The sequence below is a fragment of the Uloborus diversus genome, chromosome 1, assembly GCF_026930045.1.
Source record: "Uloborus diversus isolate 005 chromosome 1, Udiv.v.3.1, whole genome shotgun sequence".
Lineage (NCBI taxonomy): Eukaryota > Metazoa > Arthropoda > Arachnida > Araneae > Uloboridae > Uloborus > Uloborus diversus.
In genome coordinates this window covers 241,647,290-241,671,589 of record NC_072731.1, presented here as the reverse complement: position 1 = coordinate 241,671,589, position 24,300 = coordinate 241,647,290, and the positions used below count along the sequence as shown (strand labels likewise).

The following is a 24,300-nucleotide window of genomic DNA, read 5'->3' as shown; positions in this document are numbered from 1 at the left end:
AAAAAATATAAAAACTTGCTCAGCTGCATAAACAAATAAGATATATTTCATTGAAATGACGTAACTACTAGTGTGTGAGCCACCACACACTAAACGGCATTGAAAGAACATAGAAGCGTGCCCCGGTATTTAGAGGAAAAAATTTTTTTGGACAAACACAGCATGAGGTTTGACACAACGGCATCAGATATTGTTGTATTAGGCAAAGTAAAAGATCTCGTGATTTTGTATGTCAGTGTAGAAGGTCAACCTTTTTTTTTATCTAGATGAATGATGAAAATTTAGATAAAATGGCTAGAATTGGAGGAAGTCGACCTAGGGAATTTGATACCACAATCGCTACTGCAAAGTAATAGGACGATAAACACTCAAGGGTAAAAACGCTTCTGTTTCAAAAATAGTTGTACGATAATTTTCATCTTTGAAAATGAAACTCTTCCCAGTACTTATAGTCGTTGCTGTTGTTTTGGGGCAAGTAATTTCGTCAGAAGAGGACGAAGAAATGGAGGAAACATTGAAGTTTCTTAAAAATATATACTGTAGTAAGTACTTCCCCATTTTTTTTTCTTTAACTTCCTTTTGCAAAAAAGGATGTATTGTATTCGCGAAAAAAATTTCACTGAAAAATCGGCCTTAATTTCCATTTTGCTCACCGCTGAACAAATGTTTAGTTTGTTTTTTTTTTCGATTCGACCAGGATATATGCTTAGAAACGTACAGACACCCGAAATACCCATTTTGACTATCCCCGAGTTAATTACAACGAGTTTTCTCGTGACGTTCGTATGTACGTATGTATGTGCGTAGCTATGTGCGGATGTGTGTATGTGTGTATGTACGTATTTATCTCGCATAACTCAAAAACGGTATGTCCTAGAAAGTTGATATTTGGTACGTAGACTCCCAGTGGTGTCTAGTTGTGCACACCTTCCCTTTTGGTTGCATTCGGATGTTCCTAAGGGTGAATTTTACACCTTTTTTTTTTCCACCTTCAGCTCAGTCACTGCTATGCCGGGCTGACGAGTGCTAATAAGCACGAAACTGCAATCCTCGGCTGGAATTGACTGAGCTGGCGGTGTGTATTTCAAATATTTTTCTTATTTAGAAAATACGTTTTTTTTTTCCACATCAAAAAGGTTAACTTGTCGCCCCTATTCAGTGCACCGCCCCTTCAGTGGCGTAGCTAGGATGGGGCGGACCACCCCACCCTAGCTACGCCACTGAAGTTCGGATATACAGTTTGATACAGAAAAAATATAAAAGGCATTAATATAAGGATCTAAACTTTAAACGAGCTTTACTCAAAACTTCAAAACGTCAACTTACATCCCTTTGCCTCTTACTGCCTCAATTGGCCAAGGTTGATGTTGAAATGACATACTTCTTGGGGAGGTTCATTTTCAGCTATCATTGTTATGGTAATAAACACATGTGACATTTTGCATTGACATGATAAATATGAGTAATACAATGTTAACACAATAGTTTCTTAAAATTGAGTTACGCGTTGTATGGGTTCAAGTTAAGGACAAGGCCTATGTTGGCCAAAATTACCAACTTCGATAGCTCTAAGCCAAAAAATGCACTTAACACCTTGTGCAAAAAAAAAAAACACCTTTATTAGAGACACTCTGGCGCTGCAAAACAAGCACATTACACTCAAAAAACAGAACCTATTTCTGACTGAATTAACTTTCAGTTATAAACTTGGCCGCGTAGCGGCGGTTACAGCATTATATGATAATTTGCATAAACAGCCTACATAAAACAAATAATCTTTGGTGATACAAAAATAGTGTCTAGGGCAGCTCTGAAGAGTTGAGCTATGTCCTTGACAACTTTTACCTCATTTTGGGAAGGATAATTGGTTTGAGTTGAGTTGGATTAATTTCGTTGTAGTTTTGCGAAAGCACTCCAACTGAAATCCACGTCAATAACGCGTTCCCTTTTTACTTAACTTCTCAAAAAGAGGTAAACATTGTCATAGTTCAACATCAGAACCGTACTACAGGGGAATCGTTTAATAAATGAAGATAGACATGGTAAACATTAATTTTGAAGGAAAGGATTCTGGATGTGGACTTCATAGTCCTGAAATGAATGTCAGCGAAATCACTGGGAAACGATCTAGAAGAGCAATAAAAGAAGGTTTCACGATTCAGCTCTTAAGGGAGAAATTGATTTACTAAGTTTAGCGATTAGCCGTGAAAAACTATACATACAGTAATCCAAAAGGATATCAACTTCAGTTGACGCGAATCTAACTTGGCAGAGCGGTAATACCAAGAAGTCGGACCTTCTTATCCTCTACTTTTCACCAGGTTAAGTTTGCCCCAATTATAGTAGGTTGGAATTCTTACTATGAATCGTCTGAACATGATGATGGTTGTACAGTAAATGAAGAGCATGCGGCTTGACCACGAAGAGATGGCAGATGAACTGGAAGGGGAAACAGTATTCTCCTTTTTTTTTAACAGATAGCATTAGTGAGAAAGCGCAAGCAGTTAAGATTTTACTACTCGTGCGATCTCGCTGATCCTTCCTTTTACAAAACGAAGTGGTTGGTTTCCTTTTCCAGTTTTGCCACCATCTCTCCGTGACCAAGCTGCATTGAAAATAATATTGAATCCTGTTGTCTGACTAAAAGGTGAAATATATAAAACGCTTCATTGTCCCCCAGAAATACAGGAATGGTGAAGCGGAGATAAGGCAGTTTTTGCTGGACAGGGGGTGTCATTTTCTGTTCGTTTTCGTGGTAGATCAGCAGCTCTATTTTGGTTCAAAATCTTTTTCTTTTCTTTAATCACAAATGAGTTTGTTTGCGCATTTATTATTCTCAAATATTGAGGGGGACTTTTGAAGAGTTCAAAATATTGAGGGGGACGTGTCCCCCCTGTCCCCCGTGCTAACGACGCCCGTGAAGTGGATGACTGAAAACATGTTATACGACTCGATGAGACACATTTTCAGCTGAACCACGTCACAACATAAAATTCTTCCTTGATTAACAACACGCTCATTATGGCATTCTTACTGGAGTAATTTATGTTAAACTTTACTGAAAGTTTTTTGGTAGTTTCGTTTTTTTCCCCCTCTGTAAGTGAATTTTAATACATTGATTTTTTTTTCGAATTTAGATGAAAATATGGCAGAAATAAAAGACTATTTGGTTGAATGTATAAAAGTTTACGAAGATTCAATGGTGAGTAGAGATTGTAAGAACTTTTTTTTTTTTAGCGAAAAAGCTTTTTTCTTCACATCTAGCTAATTGAGGAATAAATTTAAGCCTTTTCTGTAATTTAATTTCAGCATACAGATGTTACGCTTGAGTGTCATCCGGATTGGGAAGAGTATAAACTTGAGACTGCGATACAGTATATTTGCGAAACTGATGATGAAGAATTATTGAAGGTAATATCTATCCATCCATCTATCTACATCGGTTCCGAAACAGTGGTTCGCGAACCTCTGGGAATTCACGAGATGTATAAAAGGAGTTCGCGGGAATAATATTATAATGAAGTAATTTTAACATGCTTGTTGAGTGTTTGTTATTCGTCGTTTATTCATTTGTTTCTTATTCCATCCAGCCCTTGACGAAAGGTTTTAAGTCATCAAAGATCACCAGATGAGAACAAGTTGTTATAGCCCGTCTTCGTATTGATCACACTAGATTTACTCAGAGACATTTGATTTAGACACCTCTTATGTCTGTTATAGACATGCCTTGTGTCAGAAAAATACTTTTTAAATTTTATTACCATTTTGGACAACTTTTCCATCTGAAAAAGGATAAATACAAAAGCAAATTAACTGCTGAACTTAATGTAAAACTGGCAGATATTTGAGTCATGCTCCCATGAAGATTTTTGTCAAAGTTGACTGAATAGCAATGAATAATAATCACTGGGCTAGTTCTTTGTTGAATTTGTTTTGAATTCATTTTCTAAATATTAGTTTAGTTTGTAGAAACATTTGTGCTTTTATATTTTGTAATTATGTGTTTGTTTTGTCATTATCAATTGAGCAATAATACTAAAAAAAAATCTCGCAAATTTTATTGTGTGCTTGATTCGTTTTTGTTTTTTTGCTTGCTACTTATTATTCACAAGGGGTTCGCCCGTTTTAGAGCCATTTCTATAATTGCCTAAGAAAATTTTGAATTCAGATTTTGGAAGGTGTTCACGAAGAAAAAAAGGCTGGAAACCGCCAGTCTAGGGTATCATTTAACGAAAGTTTTTCCATGTCCAACCCCAGTGTATGGCACTTAAAAAGTAATTTCTAAAATTTTCTTTTACAGACAGCAAAATGTGAACAAGACTCACTGATGAAGTCTGAAAAAGTAAGTAGGTTTTCAAGAAATAATTAAATGATATTAACCGATGTCATGTAATAAAAAAACAATGTAATTTCTACAAACGTTAACTTTTAGCTTTGCAAACTTTAATCAAAGGTAATGCACTAAAAATAAAACGGAAACTCAGTAATTGACTGAATTTTCGTGGCTGTTCTTTCCGAAGTGACGCTAGCTTAATGAATGAATTCATGCCAATTTCAAGATCAACAAAATGTTACTCGCAAACTTCTTGCGTGTGCCAGTGTGTTAAAATCTTAACGTAAGTTTATGCTTCCAATAGATAGAAAAATCCATAGGCATTTTTCCCAGCGCTGCGCCTGAGGAGTACGAATTGTTTATTGCGCAACGAAGACATTTAGAACAGATAAATAATATTAGTTATTGTGATACAGTAAAACCTGTCAAGTTGACTACCCTTGTAAGTTGACCACCTGCTGTCTAAGTTAACCGCTTTTTTCAGGCACGGAATTAGCCCTATATCAAATAAATCAACCTCTGTAAGTTGACCACCTATTTAGGTTGACCACTTAAGTTGTGCACCGCAAGTGGTCAATTTACACAGGTTCCATTGTCATAAGTTACTGTAAGACCAATAGTAATTTTAATGTGCGCCTTACTTATACTGGTGTTGTCGAATTTAATACAGTCGAGTCCCGAGGGATGCGTTCCAAGACTCCTCGCGTAAGTCGAAATTTCGCGTTGTGCAAAAATATATGTATACAAACTTTTTAAAGCATACCAAATACTTTTACGCACTTATAAACATCCCTCAAACAGCTCTAAAGCATTCCTTAGCCATACACTACAGTTTCTTGTATAAAGAACTGATCTTTTAATGCATTTAAAATAAAAAACACTTGTTCAACATGAAATATTTTAAGATGCACAAAATGAATGACTAATGGGGATGAAAGACAAAATAAAGCACGGTTCGCACAGCATGTAGTAAAATTAAACTGATGCACTATAATAGTACAGTAGATACAGTAACGCTGATCTCTTTATTAATCCTCAATACAAGAGCAGCTTCCATTGTACGTATGGAAGAGTCACTCATACTTATTGTCGCGCTACCGTTGACGTTTTGTAGTTGTTTAAGCATATCGAGAATCTTAGCCTTTTTTTCTTTTTTTTTTAATCAGAAACTTTCTTTTTCTTCCCATCTTCACAAACTTTAGATGAAGGTGACACTAAGGTGCCATTATATTTCATCAACTTTTATATTTAGAATGAAAAAAAAAAAAAAAAAAAGATGCTGAGTGGTTATTTGAACCACTAGATTAGTTTGGTGTGGGAACTTTAGCTGTCAGTGATGCTTAAATGGATGTAATAACATTCATGAAATCAATATTTAGTTGCCAATAACGAAGCTGATACTTCCTTCCAAACAAGTTCGTCTTGTGGGCGAAAAATTCGCGTTCGTTCTAAAATTTGCTACTCGTGAAAAATTCACGTTATAGCCATTTCGCGTAGGTCGAATTGCGTTGTAGCGGGAGTCGACTGTATGAATTTACCGTTACTGTCATACCACCCTATGGGTTGACTATGTCAAAAATTTATTTATTTCTGGCTGTTTTTCGAATCAGCGTTTCTCAGCCTATCTCTGATATTCAAAACAAGACAAAAAAAAACCCCTGTAAATATGCCCATATTTTACAGTGTAACTAATCTTTTGTGCCACCAATGGTTGACACTAACTTTAACTTGATTCCTTTCATTGAATGAAGATAAACATTTCAAATCATTTTCTAACTAAACAGGTCTTGCAATTGAGATTGGATCAGGTCAGTCATTTACGGGGGGTCAATGAAGTCTAAAAAAGCCAAGGAGTCAACTGTCCCTCTGCCTTTGAAAAGTTGACGCTTTTATTACATAAGCGAGCGAATTTTTTTGCTGATTTCTGGTAAAACTCCCCCCTCTTTTCCGGGACATCATAAGACATCGAACACTGCTAGTTTGAAAATAGTTTCTGCATTTACTTTTCCTGATTTATTGTTTTCAGTTTTTTTCACCGATTATATTATACTTCCAGAAAGAAGAAATTCTAGCTGCGGCTGAATTGACTATGGTAAGTAAACGAATAGTGAATAAGATTACGTGAATGTATTTTCATAGTAACCTTTAATGATGATCTCGTTGCAAAAAGTCGGATTAATTTACATCGTGATTATTAATTTCAAACTACGATTTTTGAATTTCCAAAGCATAACCAAGGAATAAGTATCATTAAGTCTATTATTTTTTGGTTGAGGCGAAATCAAGTCAAATAAAAAAAAAATTCCAAATTAATTTGAATTCTGAAATATTAAATTCAAATTATGTGTTTCGCAATCACGATTTGCGACAGGACTCTACTCATTGGAGTTATTGTTTCTAGAAACGGCTCCTGTCCTCCCCCCCAACCCTATCCCGCCTCCTGGGCGGTTATATGTGTGTGTGTAGGTGCGCGTCCGTGCATGTGTAGACTTGTGTGTGTGTGTGTAGACCTGTCTGTTTGCACGTAGGCGTGTGTGTATGTGTGTAAAGGCATGTGTGTGTATGAGCGTGCGTGTGTCTAGGACATGGACGCCATCGACCAGGAGAAGCGGCTACCGGGGGACAGTCGTGCCTGCAGAGGCCGGTGTGCGGTAGTGCTGCAGAGGATCCTGGTACAAGCTGAAAAAGGAACCACAACATCAAAGACGGTCGAGTGAGAACAATAAGCAATCGTGATTGCTCAATAACTCGCTAGAATATTTCTCATAAACATTTTAATTTGCAGGATTTAAGTGAAAAAATACTTTTGCTATTTTCACATTGATTTTAAAAATTTGTTTTTGTGAAGGTAGATCGCTAAAGCCAGAAGTCAGATATTGTGCATACTTTGGCTAAACAATTTCTAAAAGAAATGCCCCAGTTTCTAGAAATATGAAAGCTGCGATATTGATAAAGCGATAGAATTTGCCGCTGGCTATCAATAAGTATGAAGCAATGTTAAAATTTATTATTATTTTTTTTTCAGTTTTAATAAATATCATTTATTGACTATCTTTTATCGAATGTCATTTATCAATAAGAAAAAGCATTTATCGACGAGTGATACCAAAGTTATTAATTCACATTCGCAAATAAATTTTAAAATTGATATCTAACTTAAATGTTTTAAAATGAATCACAAAGTATTTCAGTGACTTCAAATTTCATTTATAAGTATATCTCCACATAACAACTTTGCTTTTACACAATCGCAACATATGATTTACTGAATGACGACCGTGGCTAAAACTATCACCGAAATTGGTAAGATATTTGAAATATATTTGAAAAGTCAAAATGGAAATAAAAAAATAAATAATAATAATAAAAAATCTTAGAACGTACTATAAAGTACATAAATTATGTACTTTTTTGCCCAAAAAGTTAAGTTTTATAATGATCAGTGATCATCATATTTTTGATCATTGAATTTTTAAAAAGTCTACTCCTTGCTCAATCATTTTTCAGACATTTAAAGCATACAAAAGCTTTATTACAGTATTGGAGGGAATTTGAAAATTGTAGTTCGTATAGTTGAAACTTTTTTCCTGTCAACGTAAACTGATTCGACAGTATAAATTTTTGCATAAATATTCCAGGCTTGCTTCAAGAAAAAAATGGATGCGATGGAAGAACAAGGCTCCAATTCGAAGTAACTTAGGAGGTATTGCTCTAAGTTTTAATTCGAAGTAAACGAAATTGTCTTAGTGTTTGTATATAATTTTCCACATATTGTGTCAAATGATGCGAATAAAGTTTGAAAACCAGTGTAACAATCTTAATGAGTATTTTTTGTCTCATTTTCTGAATGCATATTTTTAATAAACGTTAACTTTGTCAGCTTTCTTATTAAAAACTTGGACGGACGTCCCCCACGCCTCTTTTAACTATGTAGTAGTTCATTATAGTCTACTCCAGTCAGGAAAAGAATACCACCGAGGATTTACGATTATGATAATACAGGCAATTTTCAAAAACTGGTTGCTCGTATTGTAATATTTTGTTGTAAGCCAAAAATTATTTTTGTTTTTATAAAATGATAAAGTTCTTGTTATTAACACTTCAAATATTAATTGAGACCTTCTAATATTCGGTGCAGTATTTATTTAGATAGTATTAGGCTTATTTGTATTTTAAATATTTTGTACAATCAATCAAGTACATGCGGAGCAAATTGAAATACTTTATTTTGTTTATTCACTCAATCATTTACTAAATCACTTAGTTGTTCATTTATTAATTTATTTACACTCCTTCATTTAGTAGTTTACTTATGAGTCCGTTCATTCATTTATTTTCTTATTCATTCACTTTTTTACCCACTCTTTAATTTTTCTTCAAATATTAATTTAGCTATTCATTTAATATTCGTTTATTATTAGTTTTTTCGAAAAAATGCAACAAGAAAATATACTATCAAGTATCAACTAAATGCCGGTCATTTGGTTTGTTAGCTTCTCGCAGGCCGGACCAAATCCATTCACGGGACGAATGTGACCCGCAGCCAGTAGGTTAGATACCACTATTGCATGCTATGCTAGCGCGTGTTTCTTCAATCTTTAGAAATAAGGAAGTAATTTCGCATATGTCACTTCCTCCCAGATGAAAATTTGTAAACTGATTGTTAATATACAGTGCCCGTCGCTAATAAAATCACTGGATTATAAAATCAGCCGCTTTTTAAAATCAAATCTGGAAGAACAGAATCATTGCAATACCAAAACATGTTAAAACCATCTTTTAATAAAATCACTATCGCCGTTTTATAAAATCAAACTTTTGAACATCATACGTAAGATTTTTTAAAGAAGCACCAAGAAGTGAAGGAATCGGTCTCAGAAGACGAGGAAATCTCAGAGTCAAATTTGCCTCTTAATTTTCAATAGATGTCGAAAGCGCTTGATAATGTACGATGCACTTTAGAACAAAGAGGAAAATATGTTGAATGTTACAAAACACTTTGCAAACTCTCAAACGATACTGAATCTTGGCTCTCCCAATTCTGCTAAGCAAACAACAACACATCTACATTTTAAGATCCTTGTGAAAATAATTATTAAAAAAAAATGCACCTCATGTTTAGTTAAAATGATAACTGCCTTTTGAAATACTTAAAACAGAAATAAATGAAGTAATTCAATTTATTTTTAGAGTATTTAAACTTCAAAACCTTTCATTTTTTTGAATGCCGGATAATAAAATCAGCCGCTTTATAAAATTAAATATACCCCGAACGAATGTGATTTTAATAAGCGGCGGGCACTGTACTTCTCTAATTAATAAATAAAGTCAGCTGACAATAAGTCGAGGAAAAACTCGTCAGCTGGTGCATTGTAGTAGGAGATGGATGCTCCCGCTTAACTCCTGTGTCATAACTGAATCGATTATTTCAGAAAGGGCGTAAGTCCTACGGGAATCCATTGGACTTACGCCCTTTCCGAAATAATCGATTCTACTTCCAATGTACCAGCTGACTATTCTTCCACCGGGGGTACACTACAGCCAGCTGACTTGAGTATTTATTCATAGTTGCATATAAACTGTCATCAGGTAAATTCTTAGCCGAGAGAAAAGGTTTTTTTTTTTTTTTTTTGCATGTTCCACCTACCAGCTGACTCGTAACCCACCGCGTTAAGTCAGCTTTGTATTTTCCTTCGAGATATTGTTTCAACTATAATTTGACAAAGTTTCAGCCGGGAGGAAAGGATTGACTTTTTTATTTTTTTAAACATGATTGAGTGGCCACCGGCGACCGCCCATTCCACCCATGGACACCAGCTGACTTTCACGAGGCGTTTCCCTTGAGCCTCTCACTAATTATCGTTCGCGAGGAAATAATTGACCTGGTTCCCGGACTAAAACAGGAGTGTTTTTTTTTTTTTTTTTTTCGGCCAAATGGATGCATGCTTTTTACAATCGTTTACATACATTAGTAAAATAACTAATGCATTAAAATATAAGCCAATTCTCTTTGTCATTTTAGGCATTGCCCAATAATAAAGATTTTGGTTACAAAAGCTGCAAGTACAAACCAAAACTAAATAGTATTTTTAAATCTGTACCTAAGAGTCAGACCGACGCGAGTCCAAAAAATGCGATTTACCATATTTTTGGTGAATTGTATGCAGAGCAGAGGCCTATTTCGCATCGAGTCATGTATGAACATCATTCTCAATTTTTTACCAGGGTCAAAAGAGTGCGCGAAAAGCAACGATTATTAAAAAGCAATTCTTTTACTTGGCACTGCTGCTGTTTAATAAACTAACAGATGTTAGGACTGAGAAGAACTTCAATAAATATAAACAAGGGGTCAATGAATATATACAAAATAACGGCATTCTATCAATCAATAAATATAAACAAGGGGTCAATGAATATATACAAAATAACGGCATTCTATCAATAATTAAATTTTAGCTGATAAAATATACTGACTTGCCAACTGGCGAAGGGGATTTTGTATTGTATTTTTTATACTATTGAATGTTTGAATGCGAGTTGTGTTTTTTTTCTGGAGTCAAAGAGTCGAATTATTGTTCCGTGTGAAATATTTATTACTTGTGTAAAATTAATTTCTAAATATTACTGTTTAATACATATGTTTGTACTCCATACTAAACAAATTAACACTGCGGACCGTGCCTTTGGTGCTCTTTAGTGTTGGAGTTGAACTATAGTCAAGATTTTCTTAATATTTTGTTATGACGTTTGTAATTTATGTTTTATACTTTGTAAAGTTTTTAACTTTACTTTATTTTGCTTCTTGTTATGTATGTGTATTTTGTTAATAAATCTTATCTTAAAAAAAAAAAGTTAATGCAGTGAAATTGTCACAATGCGATTCACGTCCTCCTTTCTCTGAAGAAATTCGAGTACGGCTCATTCCATTTTTTTTACGTGTCAATATGGTACAATAAAAGATAATATCAAAGGTTAAAATATACCTTTTATTTCTTTCGCAAATGATGTACAAAGATAGTTAAGTTTCTGGAACAGAAGTATTGTCTCGATAAAACACACAGGTTTGTTTAAGAAAACAAATCTTCCAGAGGTACATATTCTGCAGACAAAGTTCAGTAAACTATCTCGAGCACTTTCTGCATTCAAAAACAAGAGTTTCTTATATTTCGAGCAGTCCTGCAATCTTTTTTTCCCCCATAGCGGGGCATTCGAACGGAATCTTCGGGCCTAGAGCTCCACGGCGCGGGCTACGCGCCTCAGGTCGTCGTCCGTCAGGCACGCGAGGAGGACGTCGGTGCACGTGGTGGGCAGGGGAGGGAAGAGGAGGGGGAAGCAGCGCAGGAAGCAGTCCTCCAGGGACTTCCTCTCCCGGACCTCCCTTAGCTTGAGGAGGAGGAGGTCGCCAAAGTAAGGGAAATCCCGCGTCAGGAGATCCGGGTCCGAGAGCCGCCGGATCGCCTCGTCGGAGAGGCGGCGGGCCAGCCGGGAGGGGTGTCTCCGCGCGAGGTCGTGGAGGGAGAGGCGGGATCCCTCCGCCCGGGTCTCCCTCATCCTCCGCATCTCGGCCTCGCACTCGGAAAGCAGCCGGACGCCGTACTCTTTACGCTCCGGCGGAAGACCCAACTTCCTCCACTGTATCGCGATGTCCCTCCAGGCGAACTCCGCCAGGAGCACTTTCGCAACACCATCGTGTCCATACATCAGGGCACAGTACAGTGGACAGCGTTGAAGTACATCTTGAGCCTGCAAACGCGCACCCCTCAAAACCAACGCTTTCGCTATCTGCGTGAGACCACTGTATGAAGCAACATGTAGCGGGGTGGCGCCATAAAGGTCCGAATTGTCGCATTCGGGGATGGACCCCAGCAACACCTCCGCCGCAACTTCTCTCTTAGAGACTATGGCGAGATGAAGGGGCGTCCGTTCATTTTCGTCTTTCGAATTTGCATCCGCTCCGCCAGCGAGCAGCTTCCGGACGACCTCCACGCACCCACTCAGTGCAGCCCAATGCAGAGGGGTGCGCTTTCGTGTGTCCCGGATGTCCGTGACGCAGTCCGCATCCACCAGCAGCTCTGCAGCGGCCTCCTTCTGGTGGAACAGAGCCGTGTGGAGGGGCGTCATTCCCATCTGATCCCTTGACCTCGTGTTACATCCTTCCTCAAGCAGCGCCCTCACACTTTCTGTGTCTCCGCTAAGCGCTGCATGATGCAACGCTGTCATTCCGTCCTTGTCCGTCTCCGACGCACCTCCGGGGCCCGGTCGAGGTCTCCTGGAAGAGAGAGGGAGAGAGTGAACACACGCGTTCGGTTCTGTCATAAAAATTAACCTGCTTCAAAGCAACAGAGTGAATAACTCTCGGTAAAAACCTTCTCATTGAACAAAAAACACCACTCGCTTCTTGTAAGATACAGCACCGAGTACGTAGTATTGAAAAAACAAAACATGTGGCTGGAAGCGAACTGTTATTGTTGCAGTCTTATGTTTAGCCATCGCCTCCTAAATACTAAATGCCTATCACATTTGCCTCAAAAAGTGAGCCTCCGTTGGAACACTTTCAACGCTACTTGGCGGCAATACGAGGACAGCGTTGCTACAGCGATGGATCCAAACCATTCAAATCGGATTCTTTATTGGTTTATTCCAAAATTTAAACTTAGAAGTTGATTCATTGCTTTACTCTGCTATTCATTCCTAATACCTTCGACAGATGGCAGTAGCGACAGTACCGAAATTTAATTATTGGGATCATTTTGCTCTACGTTAAAAGTGAGAAAGCAACAGGCATTTAGTATTTGGGCGGCGTTGCTACAGATGACATCCGATGGGTCCATTGACATCATCCTATTTAAATTAGCTCCTAGCTCTTGACCAATCACATGTTGCCTGCAGTTAAGGTACTGAATATCTCATTTTGAATCAAGAAATACTTATTCTTTTTTATTTCTTTTTAATAGATGATCAAATAGTTTTCTCATTTTTCATTTACATAAAGGAATACTCTACATGCTCAAAGTTAAAACGGAAGGGTGACCATCAAACGATAGCACAAAACTAGTCGCTTCTGCGGCCCGATATAAAGTCTCCCCGAAAAAATAACGAAGTTGCTTTTCACATTTGCGTCGTTGTTTTTTTTCCACGATGTTTGTTCAATAAACCGGCTCAAAAAAATGCATCAGCCGCACGACAGAACCTAACCGCGGTTTATCCAGATGATCTGCAAAAAACGATACTTAGTGTATACAATAGCTAAAAACTATTAATAACACTCACACATTCATTTATATGATAACTAGAAACATTGCTTCTACTAACATTATTTATAGGGGAAAGTGGGGTACACCCTTCTAGCCTCTGTAAGCGCTGAAATCGCTTGGACAAGAGAGGAAGTACCTTCCACCTTGATGAAAAAGCAACGGCCATTAAATTAGAACGCAATAGACTCGCTTCTTTCGTTCCTGTAAGAGAAACTCTGAGTGGTTTGCTTAAAATTTTTGAATAAAAATAGATTGATTTTACTACGTTCCTGTTTATGCAACAGTAAAGATATGTAGCTCTCTTCGTACAACATTTAATTACCTTCATTATCATTCTAAGTAATTGTCTGTAGCGTTCTGCATAGTCATATGACGGCATTTTTTATAAAAGCTGTACGTGCGACAAGATCGGGTGCAAACCGAAGGGCAAAACCAGGTGCTACCCCCCCCCCCCCCATACACTGAGAGAAAGACGCTGCCGAAGGAGGACAAGAGAAAAGGAAAAACTCATTTTGTCGGGCTCCATATACAAGCTTCATTTTTAGGCAGCATTAGAAGAAAAGAAAAAGGAAAATGATGGAAAGACCACAGATGAACGGAAGAAAAAACCTGAAAGAAAGATAAACGAATCAGAGAAAAGGCAACATTATAAAGATTTCAAAAAGAAATAGACAGAAAATAAGAATCCGGCTTTACTCCACTTTCCCCTATAAAGAAATATATGGAAAATCTAAAAGATATATATATATATATATATATATATATATATATATATATATATATATATATATATATATATATATATATATATATATTATATATATTATGTGTGTGTGTGTGTGTGAAAAGACTTGCGGATAATCTGGCCGCCGAAAATTGCGAGTTCATTGTACGTTCGAAAAATACGAGAAAATCAAACTGAATCTCTCGGATCGAATAGTCGTTTCCATTTTCTCCGTTCATTCCGTATTTTAAATAGAACAACAAAAGTCCATTTTTCCCGCGGTGTCACGAATAGAAATGGACTAAAGATATTTTTTATCAGTTCAAGGTAAAGGAAGCACAAATGGAGTTTATGTGCGATTCGGAAAAAAGACCGATTGCTCTGTAACTTTTTTTATATGAACGGTATATTCCAGCAGTCATTTTCTCTTTATATTAAAAAAAAAGTAAGGTTTCAAAGAAATTCTGGAATTAAGTCTGTGGCGAGGCTGCGTCTAGGAGACCCCATAGCACCTACAGTCTTGGAATTTTGTACAAAATTACTTCGAGCAACGGTGGTTTGCACCTGGGGTTTCGTTTTTTAAAATTCGAATTAGTTTTTTTTTGTAATTAATGTTTTAATCTCAAATTTCGCGCAAATTGCGTATTATTGCCTATTAAAGGGGTGAAAAATTACTTGCATACATTAATATTATGTATCGTTGGAAAGGGTACAATTGTCCGTGTTCAACGCAATTTGTTTCAATGCTCCAACTTATATACGGCGGGAGTTATAGTTGCGTTTTTAGCTCGAACGTTTTTAGGCTTAGCTAAAATTTAAGCACTACTTTCTTCGTTAAATCTATCACTAAGAAATGATCGGAATTGTCTCACAGTTTTCTTTTTGACACCACTGGAAAGAGCAGCTTTTTTAACTCAAGATCTAACTCGACCTATGGTCTAAAAACTTCGCTTCTATCTCCTAAGAAAAAAAGTTACAAGCAGTTTTACTCAATGTTTTATTTTGGTTATGTTGCTAAAGTCGAAAAACATTAAAATTTAGTCTTTGGATTAAAAAACGGTGACAGTTGAGAGATTGCTGTTTGGTAAGTGAAATTTTCCTACCAAACTTTATTCCCTGATTTATTGTGAACCGTAAAAGCAGGTGAGAATGGTTTGGAGGGTGAAAATGATACAAACCCCAGTTTTGACGTAATAAGCGTTCGTAATGGATTGGATATCCCAGTTTCAAAAGGAACTACAGTGCAACCTCGATAACTCAAATCTCTCTTGACGGGAAAAAAATTCGAGATATCAAGTTTTTGAGCTATCAAAGTTTTAAAAAAATTACACTAGAAACTCACAATCACACACACGTACGCTATATGCATTAATATATGTACAATGAGACTACTTTGAATTACGATTAATAAAGTAGTCTTCAATATTTTACTAGATTTGAAATTTTATAATTGTCGAAAGTGCAAAGGTAGAGATTTTGAAATGAACAACAATTTCAACTTGATTTTTCACCTAAAAATTTAAAATTTCTTATCTTCAACTAGTAGCTCCCCACATTCAAAAAGTTCTCAGCAGCCATTTTGTAGGAAAAAGCAGAATGATGAAAATTTGGAACGGATTTTTCGTTTTCACATGAAAACTGACTGATGAAAAGTCGATCCCTTTTTTCTGAAAGTGGACATGTTCGAGAGGAATGCGTAAAGATTCGAAACTCTGGGGAAAATACAGCACCCCTCTGCACTACTAACACTTCCCTACTACACCCTACTACACCTACTAACACTTCCCTATTATCTTGCACCAATCCCCTATTCACAAAATTTCCAAGAAAAGGGATGAAAAACGTTAAGCAATTGTCCCTGGAACAGATTTTACTACAAAAATTGCCAAAGAAAAACGATAATTGAAACTTGTTTCTGTGCAAAAATTTAGACACATCAAGGGTTTAAAAAAATAATTTTCGAGATAACTACAGAAAATACATAACGGTTTTTATAGAAAATACAGGGGGGAAATGTTTTTTTAAGACATCAAGGGTTTCGAGATAAGGAGGTTCGAGATATCAAGGTTCGACTGTATTGTGTAACCTTCTCTGGTGATGAGAGATTGTTATCACTGTCAAAACGGCTCGCCAGATGAATAACATGCTGATTGTGAATTTATTTGTTGTGAGCAACCGATGCTACGTGTTTGTAGGTAGCTCGGAAATTTATGTTGGTAGACTTTTTGTGCAGAAAGAATCATGATTCTGTAAGGACCTTTCGCATTCATATTACACAAAGAAATTTACCTCCAATTTTCATTCAAAAATAAAATATTGTGTAAGTTTACAATTTGGAGGGCGAGAGTGGTACAGTAATTTGTCGAAATTTTGGAGGATGAGTTGGGTTATCAGGGAAAAAAGTACCCAGGAAAAATCACGGGTGTAGGGTGTAGATGCAAGTGAGTTGGAAGTTTCAACGATGTTGAAGCGAGGTAAGTTTTGGAGTGGTCTGAAAAAGAAGTTAAGACTTGGTATCCATCCTTAAAAATTATGAAGAAAATAAAGACTCCAAAGGAAATTGGGACAAACAGATTTTTTGTTGATGGGATGAAGGAATAATTGTACTTAGTGTAGTCCTGTTTTGTATTTTTACCTACCTACCTAACAATTTTGATTTATTTCATGTTTGCTTCTTGGTTATGTTGTAGGTACAAATAGGTTATCTATTCATTTTATAAGTTAATTTTGTTCATTCGTCAAAAGTCATTTTCGTTCCTTGTTTAAAAGTCAAATTATAAGTAAATTCACAGTATTTGTGTGTTACTATTGCGTTTTGTTGCAATAAAAATAAAGTTCCTTTGTTTTATCTTGATTTTATGATGTACCTGAGCCTCCAAAGTTCAGTTTTCAGCATAACTTACATCTACAACTATCCCATTAAAATATAAGAGAGATCGAGTATGGTACAAACCACCGAAACCTATATAAAAATTAGGGCTCGACCGATGGCATTTTTTGGCCGATGCCGATTGTTGGCCGATTGTTCAAAGATGGCCGATTGCCGATTGTTTTCCTCCAAATGGCCGATTGCCGATGGCAAAAGAAAATCTAACAGAAATAAATTGATAAGATTGCCAGGGATTTAAAGGATCATTAATTCATTTCACTTTGTTTTCTTGCTCCGAATAGGGAATTGTAATCACAAAAAAGAAAAAAAGTCAGATTTCGACCTAAATTTTATTTTACGATTACCCAATTTAAACTTCACAAGTTTTTTCGGCACATGTGTACATGCATATGTACCTAAGAACATATAGATGACCAAAATATCCATTTTGAACACCTCCTTAGTTAATTATCGCAAATTCTTTTGTGATGCCTTAATGCGCGAAAACTTGCGTCACTCAAAAACGTTATGAAATAGTAAGTTGAAAACTCATACGCACGTAGTATGATCTAAGAGTTCGATGACAAGTTGTATAAAACCTTACCCTGAATAGTTCACATTACCGATGTACATTTATCTACAAAATAGTCACCTTGAACAACTATGCACTTATGCCAAAGTTAGTATAGCTTTTAGAAGGACTCCTGGAACACATTTGTTGCCACCTTTTGTAAGGCCTCTTGCGCTGCTGCTTTAACTTCATCGTGGGGAAGAAGTCGACTTTCATGTTGAGACTGCACTGTTCGATTGGTCAATACTCTGATATGACAAACAAATAACGTAACGTTTCGTCGGACTTAGCTCCGTGTGAATTTTGCCTGTTCTCAGCAAAAAAACATTTGCATGGGCACCGCTTTCTTCCGTCAGGAGAAGATAAAACTGCATCACAGAAGGTAGCGAAAAAGTGGCTTCCAGGAGTGTTTCTAAAAGTTATATGAACGCTGGAAGAAATACATAGTCCCTCAATTATTTGATAGTACAGCTTGTCCCTCGAACTTTTGGATCGTACTACGTACAATCTGTACAGGGTGTAATTATGCTTCTCCTTTTCCGACTGCTGTATGATGGAAGACAAAAAACAAGAGTCAAAAAAGAAAAAAAAAAAGATAGAAAGAAAGAAAAAAAAAATGAAAGAAAAACAACGAGACTGTTTAATAACCAATTGATTTGTTTTCTTTTTTAATTGAACATATAACTAAGATTTAAGTAATATTGTAATAATGCATGGATTTAGGTACACTAAAGATAGTTAAAAACCATTAAATTATGTTGTTTAATCATTCAAAAAAAATAAGAAGAATAAAACTATGAAACCGTCAACAAATTACGCAATTAAAGTGGAAAGAGTGCACGTAGACATTTTTTAGTCATCAAATTAAACAAAAATGGTAACAGATAAATTACAATATTAAATCCTAACAGGAATATTTTTATACTTATTTAAAGTTTATGAAGAGAAAAGTTTGCATTTTTCATAAAAGCTATAACAGTGACAAATTTTACGGAAAAAAGAAATAGCTATGAAAAGAGCGAGGTTCTTAAAATGCAGCCAAAATAAACAAACTCAATATTTACACCAAGTTAATCACTGAATACATATACTACTTGATCTGATGTTGGCACACGTAATATTGAACAATTTGATTGTTTAATCTTTTTTGAAGCACTAGAAGCAAGTTGAAATTAAATTCTTCAATTTAACAATAATTTTCTGAAATTAAAAAAAAAATGCATAGTAGAAAATCCTTGAAACTTTTCTACAACATATTATTAAAAATATGATGAAAACAAAAATAACTTATTCATTGATTTTACATAAATACATAAAAATAGTTACATACAACAGAAAAAAAATCGATCGCTATTAATGATGCAAAAAAGATGGCTCATTACGAAATATAGGTGAAACAAGTATAAGAAATATGAAAAATGACATTTCTTGATCAAAATAAATTATCGTTAAATATTTAAGAAATGCTTGAAACGACGAGGGTGGGTTAGGGGGGTCAACCTCTGATTTTGGAGTATCTCACAACATTAAACTTTGGCTCCCTTTCTATAGTACAGAACCGCTACCATCAACGCCTCGGAAGACTTTCTGAATCTACTTCAGCACTTCCAAGGACGTAGCCAAGGGGGAAGTCCATGGGGTCCGGACCCCCCCCCCCCTTTTTCCCGAAAGACCATTGTCTGTTTTTTGTCAGTTATTGCACCTCACGTCAACAAAAAATTTTCAAAAGAGAAAAATTTTATGAAACCCGGTATTTTCCCCCTTTAATATTTCGATTAATCGGCAATTTTCCCGCATCCGTGTCAATTCAGAACACGAGAACCTCGTGAAACTGCAGTTCCTTCTTGCCGCCAAGACAGTAAAGTAAACAGGTTATAATCAAATATTGTCATGATAATTTGTAACATAGCACATTGCCATTTTCCCTGTTGTTGTTTACAATTATTTTTTTTTTTAATTTGAAAAAGACTGATTTGTACAGAAGTTGTTTTGTATCAGCAGAATAAACAGAACTCGTGTTTGGTGGTGAGATAGGTGGGTGCAATGCCTCCTCTTGATCTTTTAAATGAAGCATCAAATTAAAAACATCAGAGGAAAATTGCCAATAATGTTCAAATCATTCATGACCTTATAAAAATAAATTTATAAAAAGCAATCATTTACATTTTTTCCAAAATGTTGTTAAAATAAAAATACATACATGCTTAATTTCATTCATTATACATTCCATTACTCGCCATGTAAAAGATCTCTCAGGTATTCGTTTGGCTTGACAAAATTAAACCCCTAGTGCAGTTTCACATCGCAGAGAGCTCAAGTGTTTCCATCTGGTGGAAATTCGGCGTCAAAACCTCCTGTGCCAGTCACATCCGCGCCTTAACGGTAGCATATGAAAGACTAGATGCCATATCGGTGGTTCACACTAGGTCCGAAAAAGCTAAAGCCACTAACGAAGCCCCATTAGAAATAAAAAAATACCATAACGGATCCTAAGATAGCTTATTTTACCAATTCGTTGCAAAAAAAAATAATAATAATAACAAAAAAAAAAAAAAAAAAACGACAACACGTCTTTTTAAAAAAAAATGATTGCAGGTAAGGAAGTCTCCGTCCCTCAAAGAGTTAATAGTTTGTTCAAGCTTTTAAATGATGGTTAGAAATGATAATTAGAAAACGGATAAAATTAGAAATTTCATTCAATTTCGTAATATCAAGAGAATGTTATAAACGTAAATAAAGAACGAGTTCAAGTTTTTTAAATGAAACCTTGCTAATATTTTCATCGAGAGGGTGGTTGAAGTTTGCGAGAAATCTTGTTCAAATCAAACAGGGTGGCGGAATTACGTTATATAGCATTCATACAGTTATACATTCGACTCGATAGATATAGATTTCTTTATTTTTTCAAATAAAATGACGTGTACATATTTTGTTAAAATATATTACAAAGTTTTAATATTTTATTAAATTGTCACCAGCATTTTCCAAGTAATCCCTAGAACAGTTTTTGTTTTCCGATTTTCTTTTATTGTGAACTTTTTATTAATAGGAATTATATCACTCATTTGCAAAGCATCAAAACAGAGGAAGCTTATGTGATGGAATTTTTCTATCCATGTTTGGAAACTTAGTATGGGATAACTTTTAGTTTAATGTTAATTTTATAAACTGACACTAATTTCTTTGCCACTTCATATAAAATTTTTGTCAACTAATTCTAACTAATTGCTCTATAAATTTCAATTATTTAATTAATTTTAGTTAATTATTATATTTTCATAATTAGTTTTAATTAGATTAATTTTTTTAATGTAAATATGAGCTACTAATTCTGCTTTAGCATGCCTCCTCTTTTGAAGCTCGTGCAACCTTGGACACCCCCCTCCTTAACAAAGTTCTAGCTACGTGCCTGGCACTTCCGAAGAAAAAATTCAAAAGTCAATTTGATTTCCGAATTATGTCACCATTCAAAACGTATTTAATCAATTTCTTACATTCATGCTCGAAATTCTTCCTAAACAATAGATAAAGCTTTAAAAAAAAATCTCTAATTTTATGAATGGTGTTTTTGGTGGTGGAAGTTTTAAACAACTCAGAAGTACAACTAGAGTTTAGTTTCAGAAATTGAGGGAATGGGAAGAGGGGCACGCAAGTGTTCTCGGAAATACAAAAAATAGTCGTAAAAAATAGAGTTCAAAATAATCATAAACATTGAGCAGAAAAACCCTTTTAATACTTGCACCCGAGTTTGTTTTGATGCGCAGTGGCGGATTTAAAATATAACAAATGTTGCAATTGCGCGAGAGGCCCCATAACCACAGGGGAACCGTAGGAATTAAAATAATGCCTATGATAAATATTTTACAACTTCTGTGATAGAGAAATAAGGCCCCAGAATGTATTTCGACGGGCCTCAAACTTGTAGCTCCGCCGAAGCGATACAGAAAAAACTGCAATACTGTGATTCATATTACAAATATTGAAAAATTAAAAATTACCGTCGGTTCAACGGGAATCAAACAAAATGAAACAAAACCGGTTTCGCCATCTCATATTTGTTTCCATGGTCTCCAATGCGGCAAAATATCACCAAATGATCGTCAGTCTGAGACGCTAAATTAGTTTTGCATTAAAATAAGTAATTAATAGTCACAAAAAATAAGTAAATAGGCTTTTTAGAACATCCGATCGAAAACAAAAAAAGAGGTGCACAACTGGAACGCACGCACACCCTACATGCGAAAATTTAGCATTCTACAGCTTACCATTTTTGAGTTATGACTTATGAGAGGTACATACGTACATCCAGCTGCAAGAAACAACGCAACATTTAACTTGTTCGGTACCTGAATGCAGTATTAAAAACTCTTTCAAGGGTGACTAAAATAGAAATTCATAGTGAAATTTAAGTAGACGATTTTATATGAAAACGGTAACTCAATTTACTTTGTATTAAAAAGCAAAACAACAAAGGTCCTTTTTTTTTCAAAAACATCGGCCAATTCCATCGGCTTTTCGATGTTTTTTAAGGCCGATGGGCCGATGTTTCCTGCAAGTTAGCATCGGCCGCCGATGGCTAAATTGTTGAACAATCGGCGCCGATGCATCGGCCAGGCCGATCCATCGGTCGAGTCCTAATAAAAATGCTGTAACATGTGCTGTACATTCTCACACGCAATGAGAGGGTGAGAATAGCACAAAGAAAAACTGCTGTACAGGGGGTGAGGGTAAAGTTCCAAATTATTTCAGGGTCGGAATCGAAAGCCCAGGTCCTAAATTACAATAATAATGCAACTTCATTTTTTTTGAATGAATGTTGAGTAATTACAGACAGAAATATACTAAAACTGTACCATAGTCACCCACTTTTATGGTGACAATTGTCTAATAAGCCAAAAAAATTTAAAACTCTATTAAACTGTATTAAAATTTTGATTAAAATGTAAAATAATCAACCAAACACATTTATTTATTTTTAATCGCATCCAACATTACCGTTACCCGACATACATTTACAAACCTTGCGAAAATAATGATGTAATGGACAATGTCCTAATAAACGAATATTTTTATTTTACAAAATAATGTTTGCATATTTCACTATAAAAAACAGAGTACTTCATGGTAATTTTTTGTACTTACATGTCAGACGAAGCGACTATTCGTTTTGAACACAGATTTCACAAAAAACCTGGATATTTAGCGTGGGGTCGAAAAAAGTGCTAGTTTATGATTTGATTTAAGAAAACTCTTTACATATTCAAATGAAAAGCAAAAATAAAATAAACACAAGACTGGTTTTCGACAGAGAGTGGAGATGAAACACTAAATAACAATTTGGATTAAGGACAGGCTTCAAAGTTTTTCAATTTTCTATTTTTTCAAATTTTCCTTGGAAAAAAAAAATATTTTTTACATTTTCATATGTGATGCAACAGGGATTGAGCTCAAAGCTTCCATTCCCATTCTGAATTAATTACAGAAACATGCCACTTCCTGGTGATTCATCCGCAGACAACTTACCTAGAAGGTTGTTCTTCGCAATCTTCGGATTGACGCTTGGAGGTTGATGGCAGCTCACCATCTGCTCCACGGTCACTTCCCTGGAACAGAGGAAACACGGGGTTCTTAGGATGGACAGCAAAATCGTGACTCACTAACAAGTCAAATCCTAGTTCAAAAGACAGTCGAAAAAGGACGGTCCCTTCTCCTGTTCTGATTTTACAAATACATTGCTGGCCAAATTATTAGACTAAGACTTTTAAAAGCAAATTCTTTATTGATTACATAACTATAGACACATTAACAAACAGTGAAATAATTATCTAATTTTTAGCATGCACTCCCTTGTTCTTGATGAGCATATTAAGTCTTTTTGGCATACTTTTCACAAGGTTTACACCATTTCTTATCTTTTTAAAAAAAGAGGTAAAAAATTGTTTATACTCACTATTATATATACTCACATACACATACTCACTAATTACCTAAGACTAACTTTAAACATAACAGAACACACTAATAACAAAAACTAGTGAACTGTTTAAACTGACTGAGGTTATGTTCCTGGTAGGTAGATAAACAAAGAATATAAACAAAACAGACAGTGCTGCCACCTGCAAACATTAAATTATGATAAAATAACGTAATAATCAATGTACAGTATGTACTGTATTTTACAGTAAAATAAATAGTATTTTAGTACAAATAGTGTACAAAAAACAAAAACTCCTCAGTCTAATAATTTGGCCAGCACTGTAAAAGTTGAAGGTATGGAGTTGGTCTTTTTATTTTAGCTATATATATATATATATATATATATATATATATATATATATATATATATATATATATATATATATATATATATATATATATATATGGGTGATTTTCAAATGAATTGACACATTAGGTTTAACAAAAGTTAGAAATTTTTGTTTTTATAAGCATTAAAACTTTCCTAGGTACAAATTCCTTACAACTTATGGCTGTCTAACCAGGTGATTATTTGTGAGTTCATTTGCTTAGATTTTATAAATTCCAAAAAAC

The 24,300-nt window shown here is 35.3% G+C and overlaps 2 protein-coding genes across 2 annotated transcripts; one reads left to right on the top strand and one right to left on the bottom strand.

The window, feature by feature from the left end:
• Window positions 1-328: 328 nt before the first annotated feature.
• On the top strand, window positions 329-8,136 carry LOC129226136 (uncharacterized). Its single transcript, XM_054860735.1, has 6 exons — window positions 329-542; window positions 3,138-3,202; window positions 3,310-3,411; window positions 4,301-4,342; window positions 6,390-6,425; window positions 7,972-8,136. The coding sequence occupies exons 1-6, from the start codon at window positions 428-430 to the stop codon at window positions 8,026-8,028; spliced, it is 417 nt and encodes a 138-aa protein (XP_054716710.1). The 5' UTR covers window positions 329-427; the 3' UTR covers window positions 8,029-8,136.
• Window positions 8,137-11,308: 3,172 nt separating this feature from the next.
• Window positions 11,309-23,378, bottom strand: LOC129226124 (ankyrin repeat and protein kinase domain-containing protein 1-like). Its single transcript, XM_054860725.1, has 2 exons — window positions 23,275-23,378; window positions 11,309-12,602 (listed from the first exon to the last, which is right to left on the bottom strand). Exon 2 carries the CDS (start codon window positions 12,551-12,553, stop codon window positions 11,561-11,563), a length of 993 nt encoding a protein of 330 aa, XP_054716700.1. The 5' UTR covers window positions 12,554-12,602; window positions 23,275-23,378; the 3' UTR covers window positions 11,309-11,560.
• Between the last annotated feature and the right edge of the window lie 922 nt (window positions 23,379-24,300).